The sequence below is a fragment of the Kryptolebias marmoratus genome, linkage group LG3, assembly GCF_001649575.2.
Source record: "Kryptolebias marmoratus isolate JLee-2015 linkage group LG3, ASM164957v2, whole genome shotgun sequence".
In the NCBI taxonomy this organism is placed as follows: Eukaryota; Metazoa; Chordata; class Actinopteri; order Cyprinodontiformes; family Rivulidae; genus Kryptolebias; species Kryptolebias marmoratus.
This window is the reverse complement of record NC_051432.1, coordinates 27,680,594-27,694,634: the sequence shown is the minus strand read 5'-3', so window position 1 is coordinate 27,694,634 and position 14,041 is coordinate 27,680,594. Positions and strand designations below refer to the sequence as shown.

General features: G+C 42.5%; 1 protein-coding gene and 1 long non-coding RNA gene across 3 annotated transcripts in view; one reads left to right on the top strand and one right to left on the bottom strand.

The window, feature by feature from the left end:
- LOC112451175 overlaps positions 1–13,402 on the top strand; it is a 17,325-nt gene extending 3,923 nt beyond the window's left edge. Inside the window, exons 3-4 of one of the 2 annotated variants that reach the window (XR_005233008.1) lie at positions 12,763–12,818; positions 12,999–13,402. This is a non-coding gene — a long non-coding RNA (uncharacterized LOC112451175). Of the gene's footprint in view, positions 1–8,665; positions 9,867–12,762; positions 12,819–12,998 lie in introns of those variants that run through there. The other variant, XR_005233009.1, reaches the window with a different exon arrangement.
- Positions 1,244–6,823, bottom strand: LOC108245485 (E3 SUMO-protein ligase CBX4). The gene is made up of 5 exons (XM_017432433.3): positions 6,568–6,823; positions 6,351–6,394; positions 5,884–5,949; positions 4,083–4,149; positions 1,244–2,937 (listed from the first exon to the last, which is right to left on the bottom strand). The coding sequence occupies exons 1-5, from the start codon at positions 6,634–6,636 to the stop codon at positions 1,561–1,563; spliced, it is 1,623 nt and encodes a 540-aa protein (XP_017287922.1). The 5' UTR covers positions 6,637–6,823; the 3' UTR covers positions 1,244–1,560.
- Positions 13,403–14,041: the final 639 nt, after the last annotated feature.

Genomic DNA, 14,041 nt, shown 5'->3' with positions numbered 1-14,041 from the left:
TTTCAGGTCTGAAGGCGGTCTGTGCAGACGCACTTTAAAACCAATCCTCCATTTCTCTGCTCGTCTGTTTCCACAACACAAATTCTATTTATCAACAGGAAAGGTGCTTCAGTTTTTTATCTGCCTGTCTGAGCATGCCCAATGGCATAATTTCCCCAAACAGCACATGTTCTTCTATCTGTTATAACACAGTGTAATTTACCACGATTCAATCTAACTTTCTTCTTCACAACCTGCATTTTTCTGACATTTTCTGCTGAGCATAAACCGAATTTCATTCATAGAAAAGTGAATCTATCTACAGAAGTAAGTGCATCTCGTTGTAGAGTTCCTTCAGTTTAGATGTTGTAAAAAATGTGAATAAAATCAGAATGCAGTGGCTGGCAAATCTCATAGTCATATTTTATTCACAATGGACCATAATAAACAAACCAAATGTTGACACACATCTGGACCTGAGGAGAGCAGCTGCTGGAGGTTTTAGAGGGAATGTTGTCCCATTCTGTCTGTAGAGGATTCTTGTTGTTCAACAGTCCTGACTGTTCTTTTATAATTTTATTTATTTATCTATTTTTTTGCTGGATGGGAGCAGATGTTCTAAAACCCAGAGAAACTTTTCTGCATTGACGGAGCCTTTCCAGGTGTGTAAGCTGCCCCATGGCAGAGGCAGTAATGCACCCCCATACCATCAGAGAGGCAGGCTGACCTCAGAACAGTTCTCCTCTTTGGTCCAGAGGAGACACATCTGTTCACATCTGGCTTCTTCTTTGCCTGATAGAGCTTTAAGCAGCGTTTGTGGACGGCACGGTGAACTGTGTTTACAGACAGTGTTCCTGAGCAGAACCAGAACCAGCCTTGACCTTTGACCTCAGATTTCTGCAGATTCTTAAAATGAATGAACTGATAATCAAAGTCTTCTCTAATTGAACTTTATTCTGAAATTGTTCCACTGTTTTTCCAGTTTCTCTCAGATTCAGTCTCTAAAATCCTCTTTTTATCCCCACTCCTCTCACTGACCTGCTGCTAATTAACCTAATTAGTTATAAAAAGCTCCTCCAGGTGTTTCTGATTCGTCCCACTCACTTTTACAGCTATTCGTTGCCCCATCTCAACATTTGTTTAGTTGTGTTGCTGCCATAAAATTCAATTACCATTTTTTAAAATGGTACAGTTCTTTAGTTTAAACATTTAAAACTTTCATTTTGTTCCATTGTAAATAAAATACGAGTTTATGAGATTTGCAGATCATTGCATTCTGTTTTAATATACATTTTACACATCGTACCAATTTTTTTGTAATTAGGGTTTTATTTAATCTAACTCTGTTTGAACTAAGTTTGAAATCGTTAAAATTAGATACAGCATTAGTTAAAATCTTCACAAATAATTAAACATGTTGGGTTTATAATGTAGAAATATGCAAATATTGTTATAAAGGAGTCCTTTTTTTTTGAAAAACATCTGAGCTTTACAAAATAAAAACAACAAAGCTTCAGTTGTACATTCAAACATCCAAAAGTACAAAGAATAATCAGCCCCACAGATGTTATCCAGCTGCTGTTATGCTGTGACGTATTCCTTAAACGTAACCGTGAGGCAGTTTGCAGTAATGTCTGTGATGACGATGTTCCTGAGGAAAGGCTGAAAAGAAGGAAACGTCTCGTCTTTTCTTGTTTTGTGGTTCGAATCGGACTCTGAGCTCTCCTGTGGGGGTTTGTGTGTTTCAGTCTGTGTTTGGGTCTCGATGTGTGGAAGTGTCAGCACCTCTGCCGGTGTCGCGGAGCAAATTAAAGGCCTCGGCTTGACAATGCTCAAGTCGATGGGTTCCTCCTGCTCTGTGTACCCACAGTCCTGCAGTCCTGCACGACTCTGGTGTCCGTTTTGGTCAATAGCGACACATTGGGAGGGCGAGGAAACCATGTTGGAGCTGCTGCAACTCAAAAACCTCTTATTAGCACCATGTTCCTCACCATCCGTGTCAGAGAACGGTCGCTTTAGTCCTTGAAATCCAGCTTGACTTCCTCCTTTGTCGGATGATGGCAGATTAGGTTTGCTTGTCAGCTGTAAAGGCTGATCCTCTGGAAGTGGCCCTCCACCCCTGACCTCATCATGCTTATCTTGTTCCGTCACAGTCTGCTCTATTCGAAGGAGTTGCTCCTTTTTTGGGAGCGACTCTCCATTCAGTTCAGAGCCCAGAACAGCGGGTTTGTCTGTGGGGAGTTTGGCGAATCCGTTTACGAGACCGAGCTTCTTGATGAGCTTCATCTTTGTGAGGTGTTTCTCCACGCTGCTGTCTGTTCCTTGTGGTGACCTCTCAGCGGTTTCAGGGTCACCATTTTTACTTTTCGTCGCCTGCATTCCATTTTCCATGTACTTGCTCATGACGATAACAATCCGCCCATTCTTGTTTTTGTTCTTTACGATCTTCAGTTTGCTGCCGCTGACACCGTTGGCCTGAGCTGAAGCGTCCTCTTTAGTTTTGACCTTCTCCGGCTCTTTGTGCTCGTTAAGATCTGCTGGAAGCTTCTTCAGCTCCATGGTGATGTCCTTTACTTTAGTCAGGCAGCCTGAGTCTTTGTCCCGAACCCACTTCTGCTGCAGCACCGGGGGCAGGTTGTACCCCTTGTTTGCCAGTTCCGGGGCTTTGACCTCCTGGGGTTTAGCGAACATGGGCTCGTGCACCTTGAGGTCCGGCTGGTAGTGGTGGTGCTTCTTGCTGTTGAGCTGATAGTAGAACTTCTTGCCGTTGGCCTGCTGCTCGGCCTCACGCTCCCTGCACAGCGGCTGGTACTGGTGGTGCTTCTTGCTGTTCAGCTGGTACTGCTGGGCCTGGGGACGAAGCATCTGGATGGGGCTGGACTTTTGACAGTCATCGTCTTCCAGGGATGTCTCCTGAAGATCTGCCAGAACGTTGGACCTCCTGGCAAAAGAAGGCACCTGTGAACAAGAAAGTAATTATTGTTAATCAAAATGCTCACGCTCCATTTCTGACATGGGGACCTGGATGGGGTTTGAAAGTGAAGTTCTTTAAAAAGAGATCTGATTAATGATCATCTGCCTACAGTATTCATACATGTCTGTGTCAGGGGGCTTTCATGGGGCCCGTTGGAATGTGTGACTGGGCTCCTGTGAGGCCCAAATGAGCACACAGTTTATTTCAGGGTCCGTGTTCACACGGCCCTCCTACGGCTCTCCAGCAGTGATCAGAGTGACATTTCAAAGTGTCTCCTGCGGCTGTGACCTCAGCTCAGAGGAATGTCACTTGCCGCTTTGAGTACCGTCACTGACTTTATCCCATGTGTTACCAAAACACCCTCCTGAGAGGAACAAAAACGCTCCTCTGAGGGGATCGTTTGGCCTTTTTAAGGCTCTCGATTAATACGCCAAATGAATGATTTGCGGCTGTATAGATGAAGCTGTAAGTTCAGGAAACTGCAGCATCAAACATTTAATGATAACAAGAACATTTAAGTGCATTTAAGTCTTGTTGCTAAATAAGCTCCAGTGCTCTGGAAATGGGTTGGAGATGACTTTGTGACTATTTCAAGAGATTTTATCACAATTCTTTTGAGCTGCAAGCCTTTGAATGCAAGGAAGTTGTAAACCAAAGTGAGAGTGACGTTCTGGAGATTCCTTTATGAATGCTGTCCACCAGGTACTCTCAGCCCAGCGAGATACCCCCTTTACAGATGTTAGGTTATGTCAGGTTGAAAACATCTGATTAAAGTTGGTTTAAGTTGTATCACAGGATAATAAAGTTTTGGGTTTGACTGCTGGGCCTGAAGCCTTAAATCAGTATGTCACAACCTGCAACATTTTTTAGAAATTCTATATTTCTTTTGTTGAGAATTTCTTTAAAAAACTGCAGCATTTAAACTAAATAGGATTCTAATTTCATTCTATACTGAGCTGAAATGAATCAAACTGCATGTGACTCGATTTAAACGGGACCTTTTTCCGTTTCCCATCCTCAGACAAGTTATTGTAAACCGGTGCAATTTAAATGAGCTGATTGTACTTTAATAATGATTATGATTACCATTTCTGGTAATCAAGAAAATAATTAATCCTGCTTTTCTTACCTGAACAAGCAGGTGCTTTGGTTTGGGTCCTCTCTTGCGATATCCCATCAGCTGCTCCTGACGTTCCCTGCAGGAGCAGAGCACAGCAGACAATCAGTGAACCGTCTCACAGAGACAAGTCACCGTTGCATAGCAACACAACGTCACGGGTGTCCTCCTCAGGCTCGGAGAGGAAAGCCCATGCTTTAAGTTGGATTGACACTTCCCCATGCAAAACATCCTCCTCATCCTTCCACTCCTTTGTCCACAGAAACGTTGACAGATTCATGTTTACTGTAACACGTCGGCCGTTCTGAGGCTCGTTCCTTCATAAATGACCCGAAATATCCAGTTCAAAGTGGGAATTCTAGCTGAAGATTAAGGGTTTCCTGAGCTTTTGCTCTTCTCTCCGAGGCAGTAACTGAACACCGCAGACAGGAGTGATGTCGGATCCCTCCCCCACCCTCCTCCCCTCACATCTAATTACAATGACGGCTCGGTGTATTTTCATAGCCTGGCATTCAGACCATTTGGCTCCCTGGAGAGACGCGCAATTAGTTTCAATAAAATACCTCCCCTTTAAGAGAGAGATGGGAGATAATTGTAAAAACAGGCGCAGAGTGATGTCGGTATTTTGCTCCAACGTGTGACCTGAAAGGTTGAGGCGAGAGAAAAGCCAGAGACAGTTTCCCACCTTGGAGAAATTCAGCCTCGTCCTTTCTGTCCTGCAGCTGCCAAGACACAAACTCAGTCAGAAGAAAAAGCTCCTCAGGGTAAAACTTTAATTCTGTTGTGAAATTTTAAATTTCCTAATAAACAATTAGTCATGCGTGGATTGTTTTGTTAAGTCTGGCTTTCCTCTTGCATCTCTGTTACATCATAAACTGTGAGTCTGAGCGTCAGGCAGCAGAATGATGTAATGAGGCGAGTTTATGAACCCAGAAGCTTCTTCTCTGGTTCACTGTTGGCGACACCAATGGTAAGGTTCTGTTGGATGAAGTTGGGAAGCATTTATACACGGTGCTCGAAGTGGGAACTGAATCTTATAAACTACATCACCCACAGGACTGGTTAAGATCAGGAAGTCCTGACTCACTCTACACTGCTTCTGATTGGGTCAAATACTGGCAGTATGGTGACCATGACTCATGAGGAACTCATGATTGGTTAAAAGTTAAGCACAAGGAGCCAATCGGAACTGAAGACCTTAATATATCCAGTCTGCACACAGAGAGGAGGATCATTACTGCAGTGAAACACAAAATTATCAGAAGCTGCAGGTAAATCTTTAACCTTGGTGGGAAAAATACTGATTGATGTGGTTTTAAAACGAGTAAAATCCTACTTTATTAAACGTATAAGTAACTTCTGACTATCTAATTTTATATCCTGATGTAGTAAAGACTTATACACGTACATAATACAGCGGCTGTCCCTGTTTGTCTTTTAAATCCTCTCTGCGGCTGGACTTCTGCCCCACATCTCTCCTTTTATTGCTCCTCTTTGTTTAGAGACGCGGCCACAAACTAACCCGATGCTGACTCTTAAAACAAGCTCAACAAAGTGGGAGTGTTTGCCAGGTTTGATCCTAAAATAAACACAAAGACCTAATTGTCAGCACCTTTGACTGATGTATCGTGCAAAAAAATCAACAAGGGATCATGCAGGAATCCCGGGTCTCAAAATACAAACTCCTGTATTCCTGAGCAGGAGTCACAGCTCAGGTTAAATCCTGTGAGGAGAGCTGAAACCGTCGGTTATGTAATTCTGTTATTTCTGGCTTCCTTATTGGTGAAACTGGTTTATCCAACTCTGAACCTACCTGTCCTGGAAAGCATCAAGCAGCCTTGGGTCCAGGATGTTTTCCTCTGGCTCCCACGTGTTGTACCTGTCCACAGAGGAGACAGAAGACCGTTAAAGACAACCTGTCCCCTGCCCAGCCTGTGACTTGTACAGTAAGTCTTATCGCGCGTCTGCGCATGTGGAAACACGCGGAGACACTTGTCCCTCCCCAGTGGACACATAGAGAGTAACTTTCACGCGCTGCTGCAGCAGGAAGAGGAGGACCCACTTGTTTCTTAAAGTATCCGTGTCGAATTACAGACATGTCGTCCTTTAATTGCAAACATCATAAAACCACATCCATCATCTGCGCCGGAACAGGAGCGCGCAGCCGCCCATGCGCGCGCCCACGCAGCCCCAGCAGCCCCAGAATGCCTCGCACTGACTGCTGAGGTGTTTTGAAATGTTGTGCTTCATCTCTCAGAGAGCTGCTGCTCGTGGACTCACCTCGGAGACCATCCTCTCCACTTGACCAGATACTCGACCCTCCCCTGCGGAGGAGAGCAAACGGAATAATGTGACTTCACTGCGCGCGCTCAGCTCGGCAAAATAAAACAAAAAACACATTGGTATTAAAGAATAACACATGATCCGTTGTGAGAAGGGCAGCTGAAGAGAAATCAGCCTCCTGTGCGCATGCATGTGCGCAGAAACGGAGACCAACCTTTCTGCTGCGCTTCTTCTCGATGCTCTCCACCGCAAAGACGTGCTCTCCGGCGGCGGGTAGCTCCATTTTCCACCGCAGCAGAGGACAGACTGCCTGCTGGTTCCTGCTGGTTCCTGTCGGATCTGTTCCTCGGATTTCTCTGCTCCTGTCCTGATGATGAAGACCCTCCACTCCTCCTCCTCCTCCGGTTTTCTCTGCGCCTCTTCCCTCGCTGTCCCCCTCGGAGATCCTCTCTCTCCTCTCTCTCTCTCTCTCTGCAGCCAGAAAACACTTCATGCAAATAGCCGTGAGTGTGACGTCACGCGGCGGGGGGAGGTGACGGGGGCGGGCATGGCTGTCGTGCTGCCTTCAGGGTCTGTCTGGAAAATCAGAAGAAAATCCTGGAAACTGCTGGTGACTTCAGGAGAAGCACAAATAAACTCATGTAGTGATTTGACTGATTTATGAATAAACTGGACATGCATTAAGCACAACTTGTATGTTAGTTTAGTCTTAAATTGCTCTTATAATTGTTTTATTGTCTTTTAAACTGGGACATTTATTAATATTTATCCTTTGTAGTGCATTATTAATTTATTTGCACCAGACAGAAAGCTGTCTGTAATTTATTTTATGTTGTCTAAACCAAATAACTTGTAAAAGCCCTCTGCATGCACCCTCAGAGAACTAAGACCCTTAAAACAAAAAGGGATGCAAATATGCAACTTTGACCTGCTGGGTCTCCATTTGTGCACATAAATAGCCCATTATACATATTTTGTCTCCTTTTATAGCGATCAGAGATTCTTTAACGGTGGGTTTCTGTCTTATTGCACCATTTTGAAAACCCATTTTGGGGGGGTCACTTATAATCTTGGGGTGAAAACCCTGAAAACCCAGCTGATTGGAGGAAATTAACTTTTTTGCACCAACGTCAGTGAATTTATAGAAATGACCGCTCCCCCCCACAACCCCCGTCTTATTTTATGACTCAGTTTAGTTTGCGTTATAATTTCTGACTTTTGCATATTATTGTAACAAAAATGTTTTAATTCATAGTTGTTATAGATTGTTTTCTGTCCTGATTTGGTCATTTGAAGTGTTTTTTTGGGTTGTTTAATTTCTGATTAGCATTTTGAATCTGTCGTTTGTCTCTCTTTGTTGCAGTTTTGCACATTTTACATTTGTTTCATGTATAAAATCAATTTTTTTTCCAGCAGTTTCTTGTTTTTTGGAAGATTTCTGCAAGGCAGTGGGAAGTAAGGGTGCAGAGTGTGCTTCAGAACCCACTCATGTCTAAATGCACGTTTAAAGGATTGAGAGGGAAAAAAAGAGAACCATTAGTGCTGCACGTGTTTAAATTCCAGTAACGTCTTAATGTGACAGACTTTTGTAAATCTGGTTTCTGTGATTATTTTATTGCCTGTCGCCAAAGGCAAAGGCGGGGCGATCATGTTTTCGCACATGTCTGTGCATGCCTGTTACCGGATGGATTTTAACGAAACTCTCAGAAACTAATCACTGGATGAAAATCTACAACTATACAAGATGGCCACCAGAGCCAGCTGACCTGAGTGAACAGAAAAACGTCTACAACTCAGTAAACTGTACAGATATTGAGCAAAAATTTGGTGTGGTAGTAGCTGAGAATGTTCTCCAACATAAACTCAGAGGGCGACATCTTTGCCTAAAAGTTTTTTTTTTCTCCTAGTGATCAAAGTTGCACATCTGATCAAATAAAGAACTAAAGAGACCAAAAGGGGTAAAGTTCGGAACCTCCGGAACAGGTTGTGAGTCCAACGTGTGGGAGTTTTGGGAAATCCGAGCTGAGAGGAGAGCCTGAACGCAGCACATGCTCCTGGCTGGATGTGGAGCTGGAGCGTGAATGGTGACTGTTTTATTCTTAAACCGTGCTGGCCTGAATGTGCTGCTCACCAACCCGTATTTAGCAGCTTGGCAGGACCTTTGATCCGGTATTTAGAGTTACATCACATCAACACACCGGATCTATTTATTTTATTTTTAATCTGAGCACCTCGAGGCGTCTAAAATCATCTGTGAAATGTATTTTTATAAGCTGGAACACACTTTAAGATGTGTTTTTTATGATCTTTAGGAACAACATCAGATCCTAGCAGATGACTCCCCACAGGCCCGACTCATGTCAAGGCCAGGCGGGTTTGGCATTGATTGATCACCGCCATCATCAGGAGGCCTTCTGTGTTTGGGGCAAAACAGAAGCTGTGCAGATTTAATACCATGATGATGATGATGACGATGATGATGATGATGATGCGTGAATCGGTGCACAGAAAACACCCAGCTGAACAGCTTCACGCAGATCCAGATCCTCCGAGTCAAGGTCACACAAAGAGGTGACTCTTCACAAAGCCCCGCGCGCGGAGCGGGGGTTCTCCGATGGATTTGCGCGGGTTTAACGGCGCGTGCGTGAGTGAAAGTCTATGTAGGTCATCCTCCTCCTCGGTCGGGACAGACAGCAGCCGGTTCCGGTATGAACCGGAGCAGACCCGGTCCAGTCCAGCCAACAGAACCGACAATTAGGGCTGGAAACAGCAGAAAACCAAAGAAAAGCTTTTGAAAAACAAAGAGGAGAGACAATATTTCCACTCAGAGTTTGTTTATTTGTTGTTTTCTAAACAGACAGAACCTTTAATCACATCATAAAACAATAAAAGCGTGAAGGCAGCGCGCTCACGTTGTTGCAGACGGGCTGGAATAAATAAAATTCAGCGGTGAAGGGGTTAATGTGAGGCTGCAGCTCTCGGCCTATCACAGACAGGCACGACTGGCTTTCCTTATAAGGAAACGAGCGCAAATCAGCGGGGAAATCTCCCGCGAAACTGCCGCAAACCCGCGCGCCTTCACTTACACCCTGAAAACAACCCCAAACAGGTCCGGAGCGCCCCCCCCCCGGGACCGTCAGAACCCCCACCTCTCCTTCTTCACTTGTTCGTTCACGGCACATACGTGCACGCGCGCGGCTGTTAGAGTGCGCGCGCGAGGCAGCGTCTGCCTTTTCAGCTGCGTCATTCTGTAATTAGTGATATGAGCGTTAATTCCACGATTAGAGGAAACCGGAAGCGTCGTTTTGTCACGAGGTATATATATCCCCCCCCCTCCCCTCCTTTCACGGCTGATGACGCGGCTCTTCTGATACAAAGCGCAGACAGTTTTATTGCGCGGCACGTGCTCCGGGAATGGCTGGAATGTGATGGCGCACGTGCGCTGGGCTCTCCTGGAGAGCTCACCTGAGCTGCGCCACCGCCGCGCGCGCGCGTCCATAAAATAAAAAACATCCGAAAAAAAAAAACCCAAACGGTTGAGCGCAAAAAGTCGCCCGTTTGTTTGTTTCCAGCTGCCTCAGATATCATTTCATTTTTTATTATTTAAAGCCTGATAAATAATCCAGATGTCTTCATAAACTCCTGCAAATTTATCCAAAAACACGAGATTTTTCCTCTTATTATCCGTTTTTAACAAAATTCCTGTGAAATCATTAAAAATTATAATTTTCTCACTGCACAGGAGCTCATTTTTAACTCTTTATTCTTTCATAATTTCTCCACCTGTAAGAGCTCAGTTTTCACATTAACACATGAATCCATGAGTTCATCCTTAAACCTATCAGAGGCGAAACTGTCATTTGTAAAAGTAAATAAGAGAGAAAAGACACGACCTTACTCTGAGAGAAAGACAAGAAAAAAATCTCTTAAGTTCTTTATGTTGTCAAATAATGAGACTTGTTTTCTAGATCAGAAAATAAAAAGTGAGGAGCAGCAGCTGATGATTGTTTCCTGCATCAAATCCCAGAAAAAACAACAACAAACAAAAATAAAACCCAAGGATGGAGGAGGAACCGATGAGTATGAGACGGATGCTGTTCAAGTTAAAAGAGAAGAAATCAGGGGGTTTATTGCAAAGGAGAGACAAAAAGCAGAATTCTCTCTGAGAACTAAAAAAAAGATGATTTAATGAGTTTTTCACAGAAGACATCTTTGCAGATGTTTCCAGCTTTTTCAGGCTGACCTGAACTCAAACAGCAGCTCAGAGAAGGTTTGCTTTCTTGTTTCTGTACTTTGATTCTTCATTTAAAGTGAGAAAAACATGAGGTTTTTGTCGTCATTGACGACCAGAGCGTCACTTTCCTGCTCCTGCTGGGAGTTTGTGTCGGAACAGCTTCTGGTCTTTGTTTTCCAGAGAAGAAGTGAGTCACCGCTGCAGCTTTTAATGCAGCTCAGCCTCAGCCTCTGACGTCTTTATGATGTCTGTGCAGCAGCGATGGAGACGCAGACAAAGACAGCAGCATTTAGAAAGCTGTAAAGTGAACAAACACTGAGTGTTGTGAAAAAAAGGGGGGAGGTAAACTCACAGCATCTGTCAACAATCTCCCCCAGAAATCTGAAAACTGAAAAACAACGAATGAAAGTTTCACATCTTTTATCTGCTCTGCTGTCATGTGTTGAAGATGAGAACCAGCTGTGAAAATTACATTTATTACAAATAAAAATTCAGTAAAAAGAAGTGTCCCTAATAAAATAACATTTTGTGTAAAAGTTCTGTTACTTTTATTCATTTAAGATGGTCAAGTTTTTAATTTATGGATCAAAATGGATCTAATTAGGAAATAAAACCAGATTAAGACTCAACAAATCAGAGACAATAAACGACTTTATGACGTACCTGCTTGGATCTATCAGTCTCTCCAGTAAACAGAGGCTGACTTAACTTCTTATTTAATACAAAAATAAGTCACTTTTTGTTAAAACAGAAATTAAAATCAGGTCTGTCGCTGGTTTCCAAGCAGGTGGTGAAATCTGTCATAAAAACTAAGCTGTTTCTAAGGAGTTAATGTGGTAAAATAAAATATATTTTATGTTTCATTAATGCATTAATCAGAATTAATACCCCGACTTGATTCTCTAACTGCATCTGAACGTTGAAATCTCAACTTTTGTTTGTTTAGGTCTAAAAATTTGGCAACTAAATTACAGAAATAATTCCACCCAGTCCACGTTTATCTTTAAATGAACGACAAACAAACAACCCGAATGGAACTGAACACTTTAAAACACATTTTAACTTATTTTCAGTAAGTTTCTAAAGATTCCCTGAAACAGCAGAGCTCAGGTCGCTGTAAATATAAATCCACACAAAGCTTTTTATTCGTTTTTTGGAACAAGTTTCTCAGGGCATCGCTGGTCCATTTTGCATTCCTTTCAAAGTATTTTGCATGTCTGCTGTATTCAAAATGAAATGTCGAAGAAAATAAAGCCGTGTAAAAGTACAGCTCAGTGTTTTATCTCTTCAAAGCCCGTAATCATATGCAAAAACCACGAGATGCAAAGCAGCACGCAGAAAGACCCGGCCTGTTATTATTACACCATTTTAACGAGACCAGGTTGATTTATTTTATTTTACTTCCTGTATTCAGTTTCCTCCTCCTGAGTGGAGCTGTGACCTGCAGCCTCGGCTCCAGAAACAGTTGCTCTCCAAAGAAATCTTTGAAACTTTGAAACTTCAGTGCTTGTCTTCCTAAGATGAATCCAGTTTCAGTCTTTCTACCACTACATTTTGTACATTCAAGCCAAAAGCTATTTGATGTCACAGTTTTGTTGTTTTTTTTGTGATGCACTGTAAATAATTTACTGTAAAACTGACAACAGCAGCACATCAGTCCTGCAAATCTGAATACAGTGATTTTAATTGTTATTAAATCATGAAAACTCTTTCATTACAACATGCAGGACTGCTGTATTTCACGGTAAACCAGCACGACTGCATTTTGACTTACAGTCGCTCAGTATTTTCCCAGAATGCATTGTGAATTTACGTTTAGCAGATCGTACGGTAAGCTTTGCTGTGAAAACCAGCACCATAGTAACTCACAGCACATTGCTTTCACAGTAAAGAACAAGTGAAAATGATTTACTGTGAGAAAAACGGGGCAAACAGATTTTTCAGAGAAGAATTCAAATGAAACCAGTTGTTGTGGCAAACAAATGTGCAGATGGGGATATTTAAAGACATTTTACCAGCACAACAACTATAATAAAATGGGATGTTTTATGTTGGTATCTTCAGTCTGGATTCTGGTTTTTATTTCTGCCAGGCCGTCAGGTCAGTTTTATTTATCAATTTGCGTCCGTTAAAATTAAACAGTCAGACTCCAAATCACTTCTTCTTTCCTTCTAGGTGCCTCATTGGATCAGAAGCTGTGGAGGACCAGGCGTCACTTCAGGCCTCAACAGGTAAATGCCCGGAGCCTGTTAAAGGTCAGAGGTCATCGTTCTGTCCGAGGTCACCTGTTTGCAGCAGGACGAGACAGAAGACGTGCAAACTCAGGCGGTTCTTTCTTAACAGCATGAAAAGTTATTTCTCAACTGAAGTTTCTTCTTTTGGTTTCCTCTTTCTTTATCTTTGATCTGCAGGACTTTAAACACGGAGCAGAAATGCTTTCCTCAGGTTACAAAACGAGGGGAAGACGGTCCTCACGCCACGGACACAAAAATGAACTGACTGCAAAAAAGTGAACTGCAGTCCTCCGCCAAGGATGTCTCCTCAGTTTGTTATGGAGAAGAGTTTGGTAACAAACTGAGACATTCAGACGGCTGGGAGGTAAAAGACCTTGGGCTGCAGAAAAGTTTGCACGTGTCCCAAAACAAGATTCACTCGGCTCAGAAAGATGGCAGGAGGTCAGAGGTCATGAGAAACGGTGCATCTTTGTGCTACAATCTGTTTCGGTCATTTCAGTATTTGTTTAGCTAATTTTATCTCATTTTAGCTACAGATAAGGTTTATTATTGTGCTTGTTTTAGCTTTGCTCACCTAATTTCGGCATCTGTTTTGTTCATTTTATTTTGGTAATCTTTGCTTCAGTTTTTCTCATTTTAGCTACTATTTTAGTAACTTTACCTTTAGAATCTGTTTAGCTAATTTTAGCTATAATTTACCTAATTTTAGTTATTGTTTATATTATATTAGCTTAAGCTCTTCTTTTGCTCACTTTAGCTCCTGTTTTACTGAATTTGGCTTCAGCATGTGATTCGTTCATTTTATCATTTGTTAAATTAATTTGATCTGTGTTAATGTTTAGTTACTTTTAGCTTCCAGCTACTGTTCTGCTACTTTTGTTTTTTAGTTTGTGTTCCACTCATACTAGGTTTTAGCTCATGTTTTGCCTCATTTTAGCCTCCGTTCAGCTTGTTTCAACTTTAACGACTCAGTTTTAGCTTCTTCAGCAAAATTATTGTAAGTAAATTCTGTAGTTTTGTTTATATTCTGGCACTTTCTGTGTTTTTTTAGCATCTTAAATTCTAGTAAAAGTGCATCCATATTTTCCACCTTTTTGCAGCAGGATGTTAGAGTCGGATGAACCAGCAGTGATGTGATGAACTCACAGCTTCGCAGATTTGTCTTTGTAGAAGTTATTAAAGCCAAATTTAATCTCTAAAGAATTAGATTTCCCTCAGCG